At 39.5% G+C, this 21,199-nt stretch overlaps 1 protein-coding gene across 1 annotated transcript in view; it reads left to right on the top strand.

Annotated features, from left to right (window-relative positions):
- The window catches only part of vps13b (vacuolar protein sorting 13 homolog B), a 297,789-nt gene that overhangs the window by 50,884 nt on the left and 225,706 nt on the right, over positions 1–21,199 (top strand). Inside the window, exons 14-17 of the mRNA XM_085472981.1 lie at positions 560–729; positions 1,726–1,920; positions 5,090–5,211; positions 19,071–19,255. Of these exons, the coding sequence (XP_085329107.1) occupies positions 560–729; positions 1,726–1,920; positions 5,090–5,211; positions 19,071–19,255 (672 nt within the window). The remainder of the gene's footprint in view (positions 1–559; positions 730–1,725; positions 1,921–5,089; positions 5,212–19,070; positions 19,256–21,199) is intronic.

Genomic DNA, 21,199 nt, shown 5'->3' with positions numbered 1-21,199 from the left:
ACTGTGCTGGTCAGTCCTTACTGTGAGTATGGATCTTAGTAGCCTCTGGTTCACGTTGACTTATTTCGCTTTTTTTCTTGGCTCTTTGGGTATTTCTTTGGTTATTGACAGAATGAGTGGTTTTATGAAATAGTTCAAAAAGAATGCTACTGGGAAACAGCCATTGTAATGAATAGCACATGTAGATGCCAGCACTTTTATAGTCCACGTCTCTTTTATTTAGTGTTTGAGTTGGTGGTTTTTGTTGGAAAAGACCTTTTCGTTGTTTTAATGCTATGAGAGGAGCACAGTGGCTGGAGAGGAACGGCACCCACTCAAAGAAATTGGTGTGCTTTACAGCTAACCCTTTCCACTGTAAAACGGTTTTGGTCTCGAATCCAAATATCTTTGGCTTATCCCACTCCCTTACTATTATTTCATGTAATGCACTACAGGTTGCATTCTTATGGTTAGAAAAACAGCTGTTTTAGTATTAATATTTAGAATGTTATCTCTACATTATATTAAGTTTTTTTTTTAAGCTAACATGTTTCTTGTTATTGTGGCATTATTTCTCCAGAAATGACTGAAGAGAACAGTGGTCCAGCTACTCCAGAAGAGATCTCACATTTGGAGGAATTCATCCCAACTCGACTCACTTGTCTCACTCTGTTCCAAGTCTCAGTCACTGTTTCAATGGCAGAGTTCAACCTCCTACATACACTAATGCCTGTCATCATGGGACACAAGGTAGTGCTAACAGTGAATTCAATTCACACCACACCAGATCAAGTCAGAAGACCTACGATGGCATATGCACAGCCCCATCTGATCATGTACAATCCTCACAGTCATTCCTTAGTTCGATAGCCCTCAGTTCACCTTGTCCAGCTGCATGACAGGGCAACCTGCTGTCATACCTCGTTCCTCTCCTTGAGAGAACAGAAGTTATAGACACAACACTTCCCTTTCAGTCAGTTCACTTGGTCGAACACATATAGTGTTGGACATAGATGCACACCCTGAAATGATGAAAAGGGCCAGTGATGTTGCCATTCCCCTGGTAGAATGTGCTTTCACACAGGGAAGCAAAGGGTATGGTGCTGTATACCAGGGAGATAGCTTCCATAAGATAATGTGAGAGCATCTGTTTAGCTCGATATCAAAAACCTGGTCACATAAATGCACATGCAGAATGTGGTAAATATAGGTACGTAGGATTGACTAACCTAGCCTGCTCAGCATACTATAGCTGGGTACAGAGCCATAAGTAGACATTGCTTTGATCATGGCATGGCTAGCTTGGGGACAAAATCTAAGAATAAGGGCAGGTGGCTTTTGACTGTCCTTTTCTCCAAACTAAGGAAAAGCTCTGTGAACTCTGATCGCTTCTGAGCTGGTAGAGGACTGGGCCAGTCCACCTGCAGCTGCACCACTTTAAGACAAAACACACAGGGACAGCCGCTGCATCATTCTAGGCTAATGACAAGTCTCCTTACTGAGAATCCAAGTTTGAAATTAAGAAAAGGTGGAAGGAGATGAAAAGGAGTTGTTAAGTGTAAAGCTGATGTTACTGTTCTGAAAAGAAAACTGTAGTATTGAAATTAATGCAAAGTAGAAGTATTTTTGCTCGGGTGTTGGTGTTGTTTGGTTGGTTTTGACTTGGACAACAGTATGTTCAATATGTGTCATGTTTGTTGTCACTGACAATAATTGTTAAACCTTTCTATATTTTCAACTGTCCAGGTGGCACCATGTCTGGTCTCTGTGGCAGAATTTCAGCCAGTGCGCCCACTACCTTCAGTACAGTTCCAAGTGGAAAAGGTGAATTTTGAACACTCTGTGCCAATGTATGCCCCAGAGCTGGTAACCACTGTCAGCAGTCTCAGCCAGCCTTCTGACAACCTGCTACATCACTGCTATGCACACCTCTACCTCAAGGCAAGTATGAGAATATTCTGCACTCTATAGTATTCTTTCTCCTCACTCCCAAACCAGTAGTGGCACATGGGTGCCCCTCCCTGAGCCTGGTTCTGGAATTTTCTTCCTGTTAAAAGGGTGTTTTTCTTTCCTACTGTCACCAAGTGTTTCAACACAGGAGGTCATCTGATTGTTGTGATTTGGTGCTATATAAGGGAAATTGAATTTGATTCAGATTAAGATCATTCTTGTTGCCATTAAGGACACAGTTGATGCTAAGTTAAAGGCAATCAGGCTCATTAACAATATATGAAAACTAAGCAAATGTCAGTTGCTATCAAAACCCCCCCAAAAACTATAGTTGAATAAAACAGTTTTAAATTGCACACTTGTTCTCTTGTTTGTCTCATGATTTTAAATATGGAAACCAGTACTGTGCCAGGACTCATTTGGTTTGATTCTGTTGGTATTTTCATTTTATTTTATTATACATTTGTCTTTCTGTTTATTATGTTTCAGTTTGAACAAAACGATGCATCTACTATTTATTAGAGTATGATTTTTGTGCACAATAGCATGCTAATTGGTCAGTCACAGTTGTGATCTTATCTTCCCTTTGAAATGATCGGGCCAACCTCTTTAATGACCTTGATGACCCTTTTCACCTGGTCATAAAAATCTCAGCACTCAGTTTCCTGATGAGCACCAGTACATTTCTGGTCTGCTTCATCTGCCAACTAATAGGGTGCAAGAGACTTGTATTAAGCAGCTGTGACATTCCCCTGTTACTATAAAGGTTTTACAATTTTAGCTGCTAGGTTGAAGATGAAAATATAACATTCACTGTCACTGAAATTTAAAGTTGGTAGTACTATAATTTGAAGTTGGGACCAAAAGACAAAAGCTTCATTTTCTTAATCGTTTTAAACCACGGGACAAGATTATTTGTCAGCCAAGCTTTTATCATGTTGCCTAGCATCATAAGATGAGCAATAAACAACTGCATATAACATTCCAGAAAATAGTAGTTTTCTACCTAAGTGTGACTTCTTAACCTGTATACTAGAGTTATCCATGTCCAGTAATCTATGGCTAAAGTAAAATAAATTTAAACACTTTGTTTTAGGTTTGTTTTCAGGTTGTAACCTCTGATTTTTAGTTTACCTGAAGTCCTTAGTCTGTCATTGAGTACACATTTCCAAAAGAAAATAAAGAAAGGATTTTGCTAAAGAATCCAATCAACTTTTTAGGGAGTTTGGATAATAGATTGGGTGTAATTTGTCATCTTTTCATTCTGGCCTGGTATTGCTTCAGTGTGTTTTTAAGGCAGGATGTTTACTGTACGTCATGCTGGTAGTCCTTATCACAGGGTCACTGCAGGGTTAACAGTCATCTGGTCAGTGGCCAAGGATCATTGTGACCAATCAGCCAATCGTTGTCTGTAACCATTAAGGTTCTCAGTCTCCATCTGGGTTTTTGCACTGGGATCATGACAGGGTGGAGGTCATTCTAGCTACAATTCACCCAATTCAGGAAGTGATTTGAAAAGGGTATAAACTAAGGCTTATCTAAATCTGTGTTTTATTGACGCTGGCTGTCAGAGCTTAGGTATCTGTGTTGAGGGTAGTGTTAGCCATTGTCCTACTTTTACATGATTGCAGGCAAAAGCTTTAAGTCAGTCTGGTTGCTTAACAAGAGACCACAGAAGTTAATGGTCATGTTAAAGTTTGGTTTATTTGAATCGGGACTGAAACTGCTGAATAGCGATCAGAAATCTAGTTTCCAATAGAAAGCTGAGTGTTTTGTGTGGGCAATTGAATTTAAATGTGACTTTTTTATGTCTACATCTTTATCTAGTAATTGATATATTAGAGCCATAGGCCATTTGTCCTATTATAAATAAATTATTGTTTTCCAGCATGTTGTCTGCTGGCTTGTTGATCTACACAGAAAAATGATCTAGTACACCATTACAGCAGCTGGATGCTGGACAGCTAGGCCCAGCCATCATCTCTTACCTCCAATATTAAACAGGACTTTACCACCATGTGCTATCAACAGTATGTAAACACTGGGCTTGGGAGTATATTATATGTGGCTTCCAGGAGCTTAGATAATGAGAATGAGATTGTGAGACCCACGCCTGCTATGACAAACAGCAGAGTTAGACAGTGGTTTATTTTTCTAAGTACTGTTGCTGTCTTTATCATTTTTTATCTTTTTTATAAAACATTACTTTGTACATTCATATATTTGTTACTGTAGCCAGATAAAAAGTGATAAAGACTCATTATTAACCCTATCCCCATTAACTGTGACAGGTCAAGTACAGGCTAAAAAGTTAAATTGGGTTTAATGCAAATTCAAGAGAGTAAACCTTTTTATAATTTTTATTTTGTAAAACCAGCTGTTGTTGTGAGAGGAGTACTGTGGCTGGTATACAGTTCCATATGGACAGATTATGTTCAGCGGGATAGTGCTGCAATGTCCAAGATTGTCTCAAAATTGTGTAGTAAGGGTCAAAGGAAATGAAAGTTGGGGTGTTAAATATGCTAAATACTGTATATTAAATGTGTTCTCATTAAAGAGTGTCTGGATTGTATTGGGGGCCATAAGTCCACCAAACTGGACATTTAAAAAAAAGAAATTCCAGCCAAGATAGTATATCTGGTGCTGGTAAAACTGTCATAACCTCCTCCTAGAGACACCCTCTGCCACCTACTTTAGAAGTACTTTTTCCATAATTTAATAATTATGAAATCATGCAGCATCTTATTTAAATCTTATAATTAGGGGACAAAAGACAAACCAAAACTTTCTCCATGCTGGAAAAATGTGGGCTATTTGGCTGACTGAATATAGATTTAATCAGTGCAAATTTTGTGGAGAAGCCTACTGTAACAAGGACTACCACACATGTGCTTTTGAGTACCTTGACACATTTTTATAGGTCTGTCTATGGAGACTTGTCGATGAAATAATGTCACAAATATTTAAGGTCAAAATGAAGGCCAAGGTTGACTGTGGGTTTGGTCTGCATGTTATGGGTCTGGTGTGTGCTGGTGTGATCCTATCACATGATCATCTTCTTTTTTTCTCCCAATGTATTTGTGAATTCCTCAGTGTTTTTTCAGCGTGTTAGTTCCCCTCTGTCTTCTCCCTTCATTTCTTTGCCTTTATGTCTTTGCAGGTGTTTGGGTTCCAGGCAGGGTTGACATGCCAGGATAAAGGATCTTTTTTACCTCTCATCCCCATCATCCCTTCGTTTAGTACTGCACTCTATGGAAAACTGATTCAGTTGCCTGCATTGTGGTGAGTTTTTAGCAGTTATATAACTGATTAAGTCTGCAAATTGCTAAAAGCCCAGTGTACATGCAGGGCATATTTCAAGTTATGATGAAAATAGAAATGTTATTGTTTCACCGGCCAGTGCCTGTAACAATTGTGTGAGGCACAAAAAAATTAACATAATAATGATAGCATCATTTCTGTATTGTGTGATCATGGAGGCAAAACATATAGGAAATGTTTACACACACACATATATGGCTATATATATAAAGATGTGCAATCTCTTGTGGGCTGTGGATATGAGGGTATTTAAAGTGATGGATGAGGCAGTTTTTCAGCAGTCATGTGGGAAAACAGAACGACCGTCAGTGTGGAATAACTGCAACAGTTTATTTACTTTGAAACACAAGAAGAAGAAAGACAGTGTTGTCTAGGGACATGAAAAAGTTGCTCCCCTTTTTTTTCTTTTTCTTTTTTTTTGGTTGTTTACCAGACAGATGACTCATTGGAGATGTCTCTTAGCGGGAGGAAGAGACTTCAGAAGTTAAAGAAAAGGGATGAAGGAAAAGGAGACAATGTTTAGAGTTTGAGGATGGAACAGTTGGACACATTTGGATTTGAGCGGTGAGAGTAGTAAAGATGGAAAGGAAGAGGAACTGTTGGTACAGCATTAAACACTCTATTTGGAGACTGTAGACAGAATTGGGGGAATAATTTACAGTTCTTAGTTTTTCTGTGTTTAAGGTAAATAAACAGTTTTTTAACTACAACTCTATTAATGCTATTAGTCATGAGGTTCAGTCATAAAGCTCCTCAGCTCTGCTGATAAAAAACAAAATCATTGCCTTGTTTAAAGGTAGTTACTATCTCCTAAATGGCTGAAAGGTATCCTTATGCAGTAGTACTTGACCTGTAGCACTCCTGCTGATGTTAGATGACTTCCTGGAAGTCCTGCTACTTCCTCATACATATTTAATTTTCATGAAGTTCAAACTTGCAAAAAGGACAATTATCAACTTGTGTCAAACTAACCCAAGCTTCAAGTTGAGCTGATGAGAGTTGAATCTCTGGCTGTAATCCAGAAACCAAACAGATTTTTTTTTTCTGTACACTGAAAATTTACAATTGTATAGCTGAAATAAAGATGAAGATGAGCACCAGAACAGTAGGCTTTTCCAGGTCATAAATGCAGCCAGGAGCATCCCTGTCACTTTTTCATCAATCATGTTGGACACCGTGAATTGATCCCCCAGGATTACTAACAGTGTTCTGAGGGCAAACCTTTGGTGCAGTTGACCTGAACTGTGGTACATGTCATCATATATGCTGTGGCAGTGCATTAAAAATCAGGGTTTTTTTTGCCTCACACAATTGTCAGTCACTATAAATATTTCCCGGTTTGGGCTTCCAGTGACATCGTGAATTTGAAGATACATAGTGCTTTGTATTTCATTTCTAATTTTGTTGCATATTGGTCATGTGTTTCAGATTATCAAATTTTAATTCTAGATTAAGATAACTTTAGTAAATACAAAATGCAGTTTTTAACTGATGATTTTCTTAATTAAAATTAAGAGTCCTATCCAATATCACCTGGCCCTTTCCTTAGATATTAATAAAATATTCTGATTATGATTCAGTTTCACTTCCCACACTGAAGCCTAATTACTGCTAGATTCGATGAATCAAGGAATCACTTAAATAGAACCTGTCTGGCAAAGTGAAGCAGGCGAAAGGCAGTACATCATGCTATGATCTAAAGAAACAAAGTCATGACCTGATTCTAACCACAATTCTAAAACCAAGCCTTAACCCACACAAGCTCGCATGGGTTAGAGTAGAGTCAGGTTAAAGTCCCCACCAAGATATACTGTTCATGCAACACTTGTCTACGCAAATTAATTGTTTATAGTAGGAAATCTGTGCAAGAACACAAGCTTAGAAGCCGATTTACCCCAATTAGTTGAGATCTAAACCTGTCGGAGCTGCAGATGGTTTTGACTTTTACTAACCTCGTTTCCAGGCACTTCAGTATATCTGCTACCAAACAACTTTCACTTTTTTTTCCTTTTTTTTTTTTTTAACAGTTGTCTATTTTACTGTCACTCACTGTATTTTAGATGGGCTGGATTTGCTGCTTAGTGTTGTTAGTTTTGTCATTTCAGAGGTAATGTGACTTCTATTTGACCCTGTTCGTCTAAGCAAGAGGCAAGAAAGCCTGCCTCTTGACCTGTGTATTGCAAGTCAGAAACTAATAAACACAATGTGATAGTTTGCTCCTAGAAGAATGATGAAGAACAGGTTTGACAGAGTGCAGACAGTAGTTAGAAGAGATATATGCGAGTGGTTGTTTAACTGCTCACAGTTGGAATGTTTGAATAGTCAAAAAATGAATTAATGTTTCCATTTCTTTCTTTTTTTTCTGTCGCTTTCATAATGTTAAATACTCGTTTATGGGTCAGAATGAAAAGATAGAAATGGTCACTGACTGAGAGTTGGTCTTAATTTCATTTGACCTCTGGCCTCAGAGTGTTTAAACTCTTGCCCCATCTCAAATTAAAACTCATACAACTTGTAACGGCAAAGTTGTGTTATAGATTGTATGCATTCATGGAAACCTGAAAAGCTTGAGGTTTCCCTTTACAACAGAAAAAGCTGAGCCCAAGAGTGATACACTGGGTCAGTATGGCACCCAGAAGATGCACTCCACCAGGTGGTAGTGTTTAAATTAACTTCGCTGGTATTTGTTTTGGGAGGGCTTGTCGTAGCTGATGCAACTTTAACAATATCCCTTTCCAAGATGTTCTCGTCTCTGACCAGACACTGAGCAGAGCTATACATGCTTCTGAAGTTTAAAATAACAGAAAGTGTGGAGCATTGTCTGTGAGTAGGAGACACACACACATACACACCCTCAAGGTGCCAGTAGGCAGCCAGCTCTTGCTTAAGTATGTATGACTGCCAGGTAATCATGGGAGATTTGAGGGACACTGAGTGTCTATGAAGACCACGCACGTCTGCTGATGAGCTGGCCGATGAGTGCATAGCTCAGATTTCCTTCAGTCTCACCACAAAGGCTCCCACTTCTCACAGTTGGTAACAAGGGGCTTTTACTGGGGAAATTACACTGCCTTGACATGTTCTCCCCGTCTGCCTTGGATTTCGTTGGGCATGGGGTTATATGTATGCAAGACCTCTGGGACTTTGTCTCTGCAGTTTTTAAATACAATGAAATTTTAGGAAAGTATAATTGCTCTGCAGCAGACTCTGACCTTGTAGTTTTCCATGCTGAAATCACCTAACATGAAGGCAGCCAAATGTCTTCTTGTTTTGTTGGTTGAAACGTCCAAGAAGTATCCAGGTGGTTGGTACAACCTTTCTTGTCAGCATTACTTAGGATGGGCACTCACTTGTGTTGTTTTAGCCTTGTACACTTGGCTTAATGCTATGGAGGAATTTTTGTTGTGTTAGTGTAGAAATGTTGGATTGAACTGAATAGGTTGAAAACTGCACAAAAAAACTGGTCTGTTGGTTTTCCTAACATTGACAAAGTGTGTTTAGACACCATTAATGAGTAATATATAACTACTTGTGAATGCTGTCTTATTGGTAAACATTAAGCTTAGGTCTACTTGATCACTGTCACTTGATTTCAGGCTGAGGTGTAGAGCTAAATTCTTACAGTAGGTGCTGGCTGAAACACTGAGATAATGTCTTTAAAGATGGCACCACAAACTTTACCCACCTGAAGAGAATACAAATAGAAAGCTTTTGCATATATAGCATGTGTCACTCATTAAGGTTGATCTCCTACCATATACATTGGTCCACTTCATATGATTAAATCAGCTGTTTCTTCCGGTCCACTTTAAGAAATTAAAATCTCTGCTGCATCGTCATAGTTAATACTAATACTTTGTAATACTTTGCCCTTGACAAATAATTATAATTATAGACACTACAACTAATATCAATAAAAGGTAAACTAACTCAAAATTAAGAAATAAGAGATAATTAGAAAATGCAAACTGTAATAAGGGTTAGGTGTTGTGTTTTCAGCACAGCTGAACATAGCTGAGAAGAAGAGCATCCAAAGGTCAAGTCACATTTGTTTTTTCTAAACTTTTTTGTTAAACTTTGCAATCTATCAAACTCATGCAAAGAACTGTGGAACACGTCTCTCTTCTTAATATGGTAAATGGTAAATAGACTGGTATATAGCGCTTTTCTACTCAATCTGAGCACTCAAAGTGCTTTACACAACTTGTACTTTCACTCAATCACACCCATTCGCACAAGCACTTTTTTCTACACTGTTTCTAAGTGCTTTCTATCTAAAGTTCATGCTCATGAATATACACTAGCATGAACTAATCAAATTAAAATCATTAGATTTCCAAAAGCCAAAAACCCTCTAAAATGCACTTTTAATCCTGGTAAATTAAGGAGCAGCCGAGAGGCGTCGGGTTGTTCAGTGAAAGCCAATATATTGGCCCCCAACTTCACAAGGACTCTGCAGCATGTCTCAATTGGTTTGGCTGTTAAAGCTGTTATTCAAGATAGAAAAAGAGTGGGAGGAGGAAGGGAATGTTAGAAGTGCCACCTGCATCGATCTCTCCAAAACCTAACCTAACTCAGACACATGAGCACACATACACACACACACTTGAGCTCACACCATATAATATTGCTTATGCAGGGCCACCTGACTGCAGCAACATATGGAGACAGGCCAAGGCCGGGGCCCACCAACCAACCAAGCAACAAACCAGCAGCAGCTTAGTGTGGTTCGTCGCATTGCAGGCCATAATTCAAGCCCATGCCAGCTTTTATGTGGCATTTTTAGCAGCCCCTGTTACTCGTTCAGCTATTTCTTAGGGGATAATTTCCTAAAGTATGTGACATTACAGGTGCATGTTATATAGCCACAGAAAGCTGAGTTACTTTGCAAACGGTTCAGAATAGAAAAGAATGTTGGTTTTCCCTTGATATCTAATTATTGGTCCAAGTCTATTACACTGTCAATAGTTAGTTCAGCTTTTAACACTACCAGTAGGGTTTTTATGTGAAGTTGAGAAGTACATACTACTATGTCTGGACCAGTAGTCTAGACTCTAGATTAGCTCATGTTGTGATTTATGAAGGCTGCTTGAGGCATCTGAGGCATGAGGCTTCTGGTGTGATTGTAATGCCTCATTACTCCTGTTCATAGTTAGTCATAGCAAGCTGCTCCTGGTCTGTGTCTCCAAGCACAGCCAAGAACAGGAGGACAAATGCTTTCTGTGTCCTTGAGTAGAGATCCAACTCAAATTTAGCAAATATACATGAACAGCATTTACTGCTGAGAACATTGACTGTGGCTGTTATATTTGTCCAACAGCCATTTTGGCAGACAATATCATTAAGAAGTTGAACTGGTTAATCATTTTGGCTAAAGAAGACTGATTTGGGAGTTGCTGCTGGTTGGGGAAAAACACATTTGCGTGCTCTGAGTATACATTTTAATTACAAATTATAATGATTTTTGTATGATGTCATACATGCAGCTACTGCATCAACCATTGTGTTGTTCCACTAACCTTTGAGAAGCGTTGATTTCCTAATCAAGGAATCACTAAAAGGGCCTCAGTTAAGACCTTGCTCATCAAGGTTTTTGTGTGGGCAGGGTTAATGTTATAGTGAGCTGTCACTGTATGGTGTAGGATAATTGAATGACCTCAAATCAGCATGTGGTTCCTGTGGTCATGCTCAGCTTTGAGTTGTAGTTCGGAGGCCACGGGAGCAGTGGGGAATTCATTTGGCTCAACAAGGCAACACATGCTCCCTGTTCTTGCAGAAACATGGAAATGTTTTCCGAACATTTTCACATGTTGAAGTCGAATGGACGTGGGCATAAACTGCAACAAAGTAGTCTTTATGTATTAACAGGTGTGCATTAAAAGCCTGGAATGACATATGATGTAATATTGTTCCACTTTTAACTCTGAAGCATCTGACTGTAAAGGATTGTGAGCTGCAGGGTCAAACATCATATTTCTTGTGGCACAGTCTATAAACTTCTTTGGCCAACTTTGTGGTAAGGATTTTTTCTCCTCTGCATCTGCTTTCAGATGCTTTTATTTGGTTTTCTAGCTGACGGAGATCAGTGGATGTATTGAAGAACGTTGTATTAAGGGTATGGTATTGGCAAATGCAAGACTTGTGCTCGTAGTCATTGATATCCCTATTCTTATGGAGACTTCTGTGCCGGTCTTGACAGTCAAACTGGTCCGTCGTAGTATAATCATATTCACTATATACTTACCCCTGTGATTGCAAGTGTCATTTGGTGGCTTAAATCAACATGGGTTTAGAACCAGCGCTAAAGGACATGTTATGCTTTCAAGAAACAATAATTTGCAGTCCAAGAATGTCTGTTGAATTTAAACTTAACCACAAACTTTATTTGTATATATAGATGAGGTCTAAGATGGTGGATTCAGGAGCAGCTGTAGATGTTTTCAGTTGACTGAGAGATTCTATTAATTCCTGAATTAGTCATCTGAGGAACTGAAGCTTGAGGGAGGGAAAACAGTGGGAAATGGGGAAGGATACATGGATTATCAGCTCTGAGTGGATTATCATCTACTGTGGTGTGCATTCCACTGTCCTTTCCTCCTCACCAGCCCATAATACTGATCCACTGCTTCCTAGAAAGAAGCTCGTTCACTTTTTACTGCACGAGAAGAAAACTACAAGTAGTAATAAGGCTTGGAGTAATGAATGGTGTCGCCATAATAAAGTCTAAGCTTTATTTAGCTAAGAAGCGTGGAGTTAAAAAAAAATGCATAATAAAAACTGGTATTCCTTCTTGTCATGCGCATGAAGGTCAAAGACAATGGAGGAGAGGAGGTGGTCCATTCACTTGGGTTACAAAAGGATTGTGAGAGGAAAAGCAGTGCTTTATTGACTGCTGCAGATGTTACAATAAAAGGACAGTCCAAAGCAGAATCTGTATAGCATAAATATGCTATTAGGTTTGCAGTCTGTAGGTTGAGATTCTCTTATCTCTATCTATCTGTGTCCTTGACAAAAACCGCATGTCTACCACAGCTGGACAGAGGCAGGAAGCTATACACACACACACACACACACACACACACACACACACACACACACACACACACACACACACACACACACACACACACACACACACCCCATTATGCAAACACATACACAGGCCTCTTGATATGTTTTCCTTTAACGCCTGATGAACCACGTCATTGCCATTTTCTCGCCTTGCGGTCTGCAGCTGTCTGCACAACTTGATTAAAACATTTCTTTTAGTAATCCCTGTGTAATGAAGCCCTCCCCTGAGAATGGATCTCAGTGCATGTATTCATGTTTGTCCATGTGAGGTTGTGTGCATACGTGTGTGATTTGGGTCAGGGGTGCTCCAGATGGGAGGAACGGGAGGGCTGCGTCTGTGTCTATGTGTGAGAGACGAAAGAGAGTGTTGGGTTCTGTGAAGAGTTTCGACTGTTCAGGACCAGTGACTGAGAAATGCACACACTGAACACCTTTGACCCAAAGGAACTGCAAAACTTTGAGCCGTGGCTACACGTACAGTCCACGTCTACCGCTAACTCATTCGCTGACCCTCTGCATAGCTGTTAAAGACGCTGGCTATGTTACAGAATGCTGATTGTTACAAATCAACATAAGACAGACTTGAAAATACCTTGAATATGGTGCAAAGGAAGGTGAAGGCAATGCAACACCAGAACTTTAAAAGAAATTCCTCGTCACGCATAATGTGTAACCTCACTATATGATGGAGAGATTATTTAATTTAAAATATTTCCTTACACTAACTATATATCTGCACAACTGAGGAATCCAGAGCCCAGTTTAAATCAAAATTCAAGTCATAATCATACATAAATTTTAAGGGACATAAAATTTTTCAAATTATATCACCAAGTTGTAAGTTGGACCTCGTTTTGCTAAAAATATAATTTAGGTTTTCTTTCTACATGAGGCTTAGCTGCAGCTGCAGCTACATTTCTCATAAGAACAATGACATAGACCATGTACGGTCAATAAAATGAATTGCTGGAAAGAATTATGAGAGTTAACGGTACCTTTAAATGAGTTTCTTGTCTATCATTTTTCAAGAGGTTTATTTATTCACGTTTGACTGGATCACTTTTCTGTAGTAGTGTTTTTTCAGTCTCTTTAGATGCTAGCCATTTAACCCAATTGACCTCCGGGTGGCAAAATGATAAAAAGTTTCCCCCTCCTCCCCAGTTGGTCACTTAGGTGTTTTTGTTCAGTGTGAAGTGCTTACATGATTTATAATCTTCGTTTGGAGGCTTTGCAAGACACTGTAGTGTGTCTTTTGTAGTATGATAAAAGAGGGGACTTTAGAGCAGCCCATAAGTCACTCTGGTTATTTTCAAGAGGGGGTCAGTGACCTTGGCTCGGAGAGATTGGGAATTCTCCAGTACTTTAGATCAGTCTGAAAAAAGGACAAAAGGTACAAGCTGTCAGTCTTCCCTTCCCTCCACCTGGAGTCTAAATCCCTCCATAGAAGCTCTGGAAATAGTAGTAGAGGATTTTGTCAACTAGTTGAGTTGGGAAATGTTTGTATTGGTTAATTAAGGTGAGGTGTGGCAGTGAATGATTTGAAGAAACTTTAGATAACTGGTCTCAGGACAGTGGCTATCTGTTGTATCTATCAGACAAATATGTCAGCCAGTAATGGATTGCATTGGTGTTACTGTGGACTTTGAAAATAGGTTCAGATAAGTTAAAGTCAAGAGAAAGTCTCACATTGTCAGCCTTGTGGAAAGTTAATTGATGGTCCTATTTGCATTTTTTTTAAACTGCCTTTAATTTAACATTTATCATGTTGCACTTTTAACAGCTTATATTGGTGAAGGTTTTTATGAGTAATTTCCCATTTAGCCCCCTTGGAGAAAAAAAAATGCCTTTGTGCCAGGGATGGGTCTCTGTGCGAGTGTGCCTTTTTCTTTTTCTGTGGTCTATGGAGAGACCAGACACCTTGCTCCACATTTACTGCTGATGTCCCAGAACCCACAGCTGTCTATGTTGTTGTGTTTTGGAAAGAGTGAGGCAACTGATTTTTGGTACTGTACAGGATATGAGTAATAAGAAAATGTAGGTTCTGGAAACTGTGCGCAGGTTCCAAGCTTGTATTTTGGGACACTATGTAAACCATTAGGACCAGCTGCACCTGGTAATAGTCCTTCAATCTCACAAGATGCTGATCTTTAAAAAATGAATTTTCTTGTAACATGAGGACTTGCTTTTTTGTATTTCTCACTTATTGTCTTTTTCGAAACATCTTCACCAATGCCAACATATCAGGATTGGAACCAATTACTGAACATTTATGCAACACAAACCAGCTTTCTTTAATTATGCTACCTTCATTTATTTCTGTAAAAGTACAAAGCAACAACATATCAGTTACATAATCTATTCCTGCTTGAGTTTGTACTGGAGCTTTTCCACATACTTCCTTTAATGAGACTCCCATTTAATGTATTATTTTACCTGGAGAATAACATAGACTTTCAAGTCTGTATTCTTATGCTACATATGCTTGTTGTTTTCCCCTTGTTCTTTTTTGTGTTCTCTGCATGGCTTAATCGTGTTTTTCTTGTTCTTTTTCTCTTTTCCCCTTGTTTCGCTCTGGTTGAAGAACATGCTTCCTTTCAGTATTATAGATGCTTAGCATAGTGCATCTTTTCAGCCTTAAGTGTTGGCACCTAATTTTATAACTGCTCCAGTTGCAGGTTGTTAGAGCAGCAGCCCTTGTCAGCTGTAGCCTCATTACTCCTGCTCATTATGCTCTGGCCCACTAACCTGCTCGTACTGGTTTATAGTGTTACAGAGCTTGTGTTTCACCATGTGTTTGCATGCAGATGTATGTGCACTTTTGCCAACATTATTTATTTGTGTCTGGACAGGTATATGCATTTTTGTGGTTATGTGTGGCCTAAAGCAGCAGTTAAAGCTCGATAGCTATAACCCCAGCTGTACTTGTCTAAATATAGCTGTGACCACAGTCATATTGAACCAGGATGCTGATTAGCACCATTAAGACCACTGGCCTAAATGAATGCCAACTATGATTATGTGAAATATTTATTGTGGGTTTCCAAAAAAAACCCCAAAATAATTTAAGGATACTAACCAAAGTATTTGGTTATCATGTTATTTTCTTTCTAGCTTCTATGATGTTTCAATAATTCTTTTATTGGCTAAAATATACATTTTAATCTGTTCCTGCTTCGTGTCCAGATTTGGTCCTGTGCACAGAGGAAACAAGCTAGGCAAACAGTACCACAGCTGGTGTGGTACTTTTAGCTCTGACTCATGCTTCAGCCCAACTTCATGCCCTGTTTGCTTGATTTGGACTGAGACTCCAGCCAGTCAACTAGTTGTTCACCAGAAAGGTCAGGATGTGTTAGTCCTGGTCTAGTTCTGACTCCAACAGGGAACAGATGGGAAATATGGCCTAATGTTTCTCAAATACATTTGAGCTTTTTCTCTGAAATACATCAAAGGACAGCTGAAATTGAAATACCAAATTTTCTCCTTTTCCTGACTAATTTTAATTTTCTTTTAACACATTCCTGGTGGCCTCTGCATTTTAATGAAAAAGTTATTGACTTAAAGAACCACTGTGAGGTCAGAGACAGGCTATTCAATGAGGCACTGAAGTTAACGCCAAGAGCCTGAGTTAGGACCTAAAGTGGGTTGTGGGCACCCTTCTGGTAGGTCTCCACATTATAGTATAGATATTCTCTAATGAGTTTTGCTCCCCAAGCTACAGACTAATAGGCTTTCTGCACTATAACAGTAAAAAACATGTTAGTTATTGTTAGTTCCATTGTGCATAGCTAATGTATGTTTCAAGGCAAATATTTTAATGTTGTTTGTTACTACAGGTGATGCTGCAGGTGTTATTTTGAATCTTTTTGAGGTTTTTTTCCCACAAAGCTTGCGGCAACAGTGAAACACTGCCTGCCAGAAAGCTGTTTACCATGTTGCAGCAAGAAACACTGACCGTGCCAGCTACTTAATGAAATCCGATGAGTGCCTGGCTGTCTTCGCATACAGCATTCCCAAAACACCCTAATGAGAGTTTCTGTTTCTCATTTGAATCCAAGATCCAAGTTGCTGTTCGCAAAGAATTGGGCATAATATAATAAAAACAGGTGCATAATTAAAGTTTTAGGGGACCACATGCACATGACAGCTCCCCTTAAATGCTATAAACACTCAAATAAGGCAACAAACTTTCATCCCTTGCCAGTCCTCTCATTGAAGTGGCTTTGCAGGCACATTTGCTCTGCATGTGGGGACATTGTTGTTGCCGGCTTCCCTTCACTTTCTTTTGTTCAGCTGCAGTATCTTGCTATGTGCACACTGTGTGTGCACATATTTGAACGCACAAAAGCACACGAGAAACTCTTTGATTGATGTCTTGTTGTATAGCATACAACAGTAGTGACTTTTACTAGCAGAAAAGCATGACATGGCATGGTTTCCTATGTTGCCAAATCCACCACATGTAGGCACAGAATTTTAAACATATATGTGTGCCGTCAAGGTAAACTCATTGACCCAATCAGGTTTGAATTTTCTTTCTTCCTTTCTTCCTGTGTTTTTCCTTTAGCCTCTTTATCAAACGCGCTCTCACTTTCTGTCTCGTAGAAGACACAGCAGATGCTTCAGAAATCTGGGTCTGCCTGTGTGCAGCTAACTGCTCATGTCACCCTGCCGAACCACCCAGGAGCAGAAGAAAGGGAAAGATAAAGAGACTTGAAGAAAGACAGGGAGGGAAGCAGAGAAGTTAAATGATTGCAGAGCTGCTGAGCGCAGAGAAAGGCCTTGTGACATGTCCCACACTCAGAACTGGGACCAGACCAAAATGGGTGCGTGATTAAATGAACTGTGATGCTCGCTCCTGACACGCTGCAGCCATCGTTTGAATTAGTCACAGTTCTATTTTCAATGAAACCTCCACTCGTAGGGCAGATTCTATTACAATAAGTACTCAAGTGAACACACATGCAATACATAGATGGGTATCTGTGCTGGGGGCACTGCCAGTCCTCAAAATCCTAGACCAAGAAACTTTAGTTCCACTCCTATTTTCCTGCCTTGAGAACATGAGAGGAAAACAGGAGTGGAACTAAAGAGACTTGTTTGACTGTGCTTAGTTCAGCCTGCCTAGCCTCAGGCTTTGCTATAAGTAGTAAAAAGAAAAGCACAACGACAACATTTCTGATGTTTCTGATATTAAAATAATTTCTAATAAGAAAAGTGCAAAACACCCGACAGAACATCACAACCAATTATTGCAAAGTTTAGGTTAGGCTGTGATTTGGTGTTTAAATAAAGCATCCCTAAAGGAATTTCCGATGTAAAGGTTTCTTCACCTTATCCAATGACATATTTATAAATGTAAAATCACAAATAATGAACATCTGTGCTACACGATATCATTAAAAGATTAAGATAATCTGGAAAAATGTCTGTACGCAAAGGACCAAGGCCGAACTCATTATTGAATGGCAATGATCTTTGATCAATGCAGACATTTTGTTCTGAGAAATTCATTGGCAATGGATTTCTAAGGGGTTAGACCAAATTTATTGCTTCATCTGCAAGTGGAAATTAAAGCTCTACCATGCAAAGAAAAAAAAAAGAAAGTCAAAAGCCAGACCTAGAAACATCACCAACTACTTTGGGACACAGTTTGTTTGAGGTGGAGTGTAGCTGCTCTCTGATCTGTTTGGAAAGCATGGATGCTGTGGTTTTGGGGGGGGGGGAGCTATCCAGCTTCTTATCAGCACAGAGTTTAAAGCCGGCAACTATAATGCTATAGTGGTAGATATGGCTATGGTTATCTTGCAATGGTTTTATTCATGCTGAAAGACACAAACAGAAACAACATACTTGCTGCCCCTGCTCATGATGTCAAAGGGTTGGCTTTAAGGTCCAAAGCAGCTGTTCTTAACTCCCTCACGCTTTTGTTAAATGAAGAGTTGATGCAACATCATTGTGACACATGCCTCTGTACCAAGTGCTTGCAACATAAAAAACCCCCACATTTCTCATTTAAATCATTGTTTTTCTTTTTAGTTCTGCTGCAAAAATAAACACTTGTAATTAACTCTGGATTAAAAACAAGTCATGAAACAAAATCTGTTTTGATTATTTTGTTTAGTTGGGGTTTTTTTTTTTTTTTTTACATTTTACACAGCATGCTAACTTTTTTGAAGACTGGGTTGTAAATGAAAAAAAATGAAAAAAGCAAGTGTGTGTGTGTGTGTGTGTCAGATGAGAAATGAGAGCATGCTCCGCTGAATTTCTGATGGACAGAGGCCTGGAGAACTCCATCGGACTGTGGTGTTACCTCATCCCCCTGAACGCTCAACTCATCAGCTCGTCATACGCGCAGACTCACACAAACTCGCTCCCCCCACACTCTTGGAGACAGATGAAATATTAAAGGCGTAGAGATTCTTTTCAGGGTCGGGTTTCTGGGCTGTACATCTTTTCACATAAATCATCATCACAGTTTTGACGGAGGGGAGGGAAGGGTCGACAAACTAAACCTACCTGCCAAGTAACTAAGGAAAGCTTGGCTCACACTTGGTACTTCTTCAATTTACTATTGGAATGTAGTTCTACTTATTTGGCCCTTGGTGCTATCAATGAGCTGTTTTATATTGTGATGTGATATTGATGGATTTGTGGAAGCTGTGAACCATTTGTTTCCACCAGTGTCTGTTTCATTTAGAGCGTATTGGCATTTATGTGTATCTGACTCTGTCTTGTCCCTTTTCTTGCAGGAGCAAAAGGTCTTCAGTCCCCACCACAGAGTTTATTTTTGAACTTCCCCACTTCACTATACAGGCCACAAGGGCCCAGACACTTTTGCTCCAAACAATCTGTCAGAGCTGGACCCACAGCATGGTCAACGGAGCGCCAGTGACACTTAATGAAAGTCTGCTTACTGAAGTGTACAAGGCTCCAGGTGAGTAACACGAGACAATACAAAGCTTGCCTTGCCTTTGCTAATAGCAAAACCACTTAACACAGAAATCCAGATTCATTCTTTTCTTGCCCCTGACCAAGCTCATAAGAATAGTAGTCTTTTTCTACTGCTCTTTGATCTGCTTACACTGTAGTGATTGTAGGTTGAGGCCTGTCTACAGAGAGGAGACAGAGTAGGACACTGAAAATCACCTCTAGTTGGATTTTTGTGTGTGTGATGAATTTGCTTCTATTTCTTATTTGTGCATGTGTATCTTACACTGACACTAGTTGTACAGTGACTTCTTCTTTCTGTGAAGAGTTATCAGAGTGGAAAAGACATGTTTATAATTGCTCACCAGGGGAACGCTCTGTTTTTTAGTTGTTATAATATGTTACTGTAAGGTAGCAATATTTCTGCAATGGCAGCTAAGTCGCTTGATTTATTATATCCTTTCAATGGCTCAGTAGTGATGGAACAAAGAACAAACATACTCATCTGGTCTCTTTTAGACCAGAGTATTAGATGTTAAGGCATTCATTGTTGTTCTTGATTTATTGATTTTTTGAGGATAACTCTCGTTTATCCTCGCAAACTTTATTTATCGTCCTTTGTTTACTTGTACCAGTAAATTGTCAGGAAAGATATATTGAACTGGCTAATATTAAAAGTGATTTGACTTTCTTATGAAAACCTTTCCAGTTATTTCTGAGGGCACAGTACATTTGTCAGACTGTCACTGATGGGAAAACAAGCCAACTCGATAGCATTGAACTCTGGGCAAATTGGCATGCACGTATCCAGAACTGAAGTTCTCCAAGTATACACGAGTTCACGCGAGACACTTGAAGATCAACTTGTCTTATTGTGGCCCAATGTGGGCTGCTGGACCTGCAGCTGAGACCAAATTAACTCTGAAATGCTTCATGTCACCTAGGGTGTCTTAATGGTCAAATAATAAATTTTGTCCCTTGTTAAAGAAAGGTAGGGGAGTCTGAATTCAATAAAACAGTAGCGTTTCTCATGACGGTAGCATCTGGACAGTCCTCTGGAGGGCCTGGGATTTTCCAACTCATTAGGATCATGTTGTTTGGTATGCCGTCAACATTCTCCCCCAGCCAAGCCAGCCAAGCTACCTTTTTCACCGTTGTGTAGCCGCCAAAATTTATGAAGCTGGTCTCCCGTGGAGTGAAGTCAAATATTCCTCTCCCCTCATTTTGCCTTTCTCTTGGAACGGGGCTTGAATAGCGACATGGAGAAACATTTGCACATCTGGTCCATGTGCTGGCAGGCTAGAAAAGGAGCAGTGGGGGCTTAGAAGAAAAGTAAGTTTGAGCTTAAAAGGAATGAGACTTGAGGAGAATAGGTGGTGTGCTGGGTAAGTATATGTAGGGAAAATACTCAGCAATAATTCCTATGATATAACCAAAAATGTCTAGTACTGTATCTGCTTTTGCAATTTCGGGAACACTCATACCTTAAGGGAGATGTGTGCTGTGCGGTTGGTAAGAAAATAAAGTTTGCCACGGCGACACCAGCCGCTATTTTTCCGTAAGTGTGACTTACTGGCTCACTGGCTGCAGATATTTGTGGTAAAGGTGGCAGATCTAATGCAACACAAGATTTGGGTTTAAACCATGAGATTGTTCTCGTGTCCCCAACTGCTGTAGCACTCATCAAGGTATTGCCAGCACACAACTGATACACGCTGAAGCTAAAAACTGAAGACGGCAAACAAACGCTGTTCACTTTGAACATATGCTTTTTCATTCTTTTAGGAATTTGTCCTCCCTTCTCTCTTTTGATGTTGCAAAGTTTTTCAATAGGGGAAGGTGTTTCATATTGAAGTCTAGCTGATAACACAGATGGTCAGTGTCCTTCGCGGGAGGGAAACGTTTAGGTATGAGAATTAATTCACTGTCCAAAAGAAATTCCACATTTCAG

Source organism: Copadichromis virginalis, linkage group LG11, assembly GCF_057382275.1.
Source record: "Copadichromis virginalis isolate Kocher_CV1m ecotype Utaka linkage group LG11, C_Virginalis_male_GT1.1, whole genome shotgun sequence".
Classification (NCBI taxonomy): Eukaryota; Metazoa; Chordata; class Actinopteri; order Cichliformes; family Cichlidae; genus Copadichromis; species Copadichromis virginalis.
The sequence above is the reverse complement of the archived record's forward strand: the minus strand, read 5'-3'. Positions and strand labels throughout refer to the sequence as shown.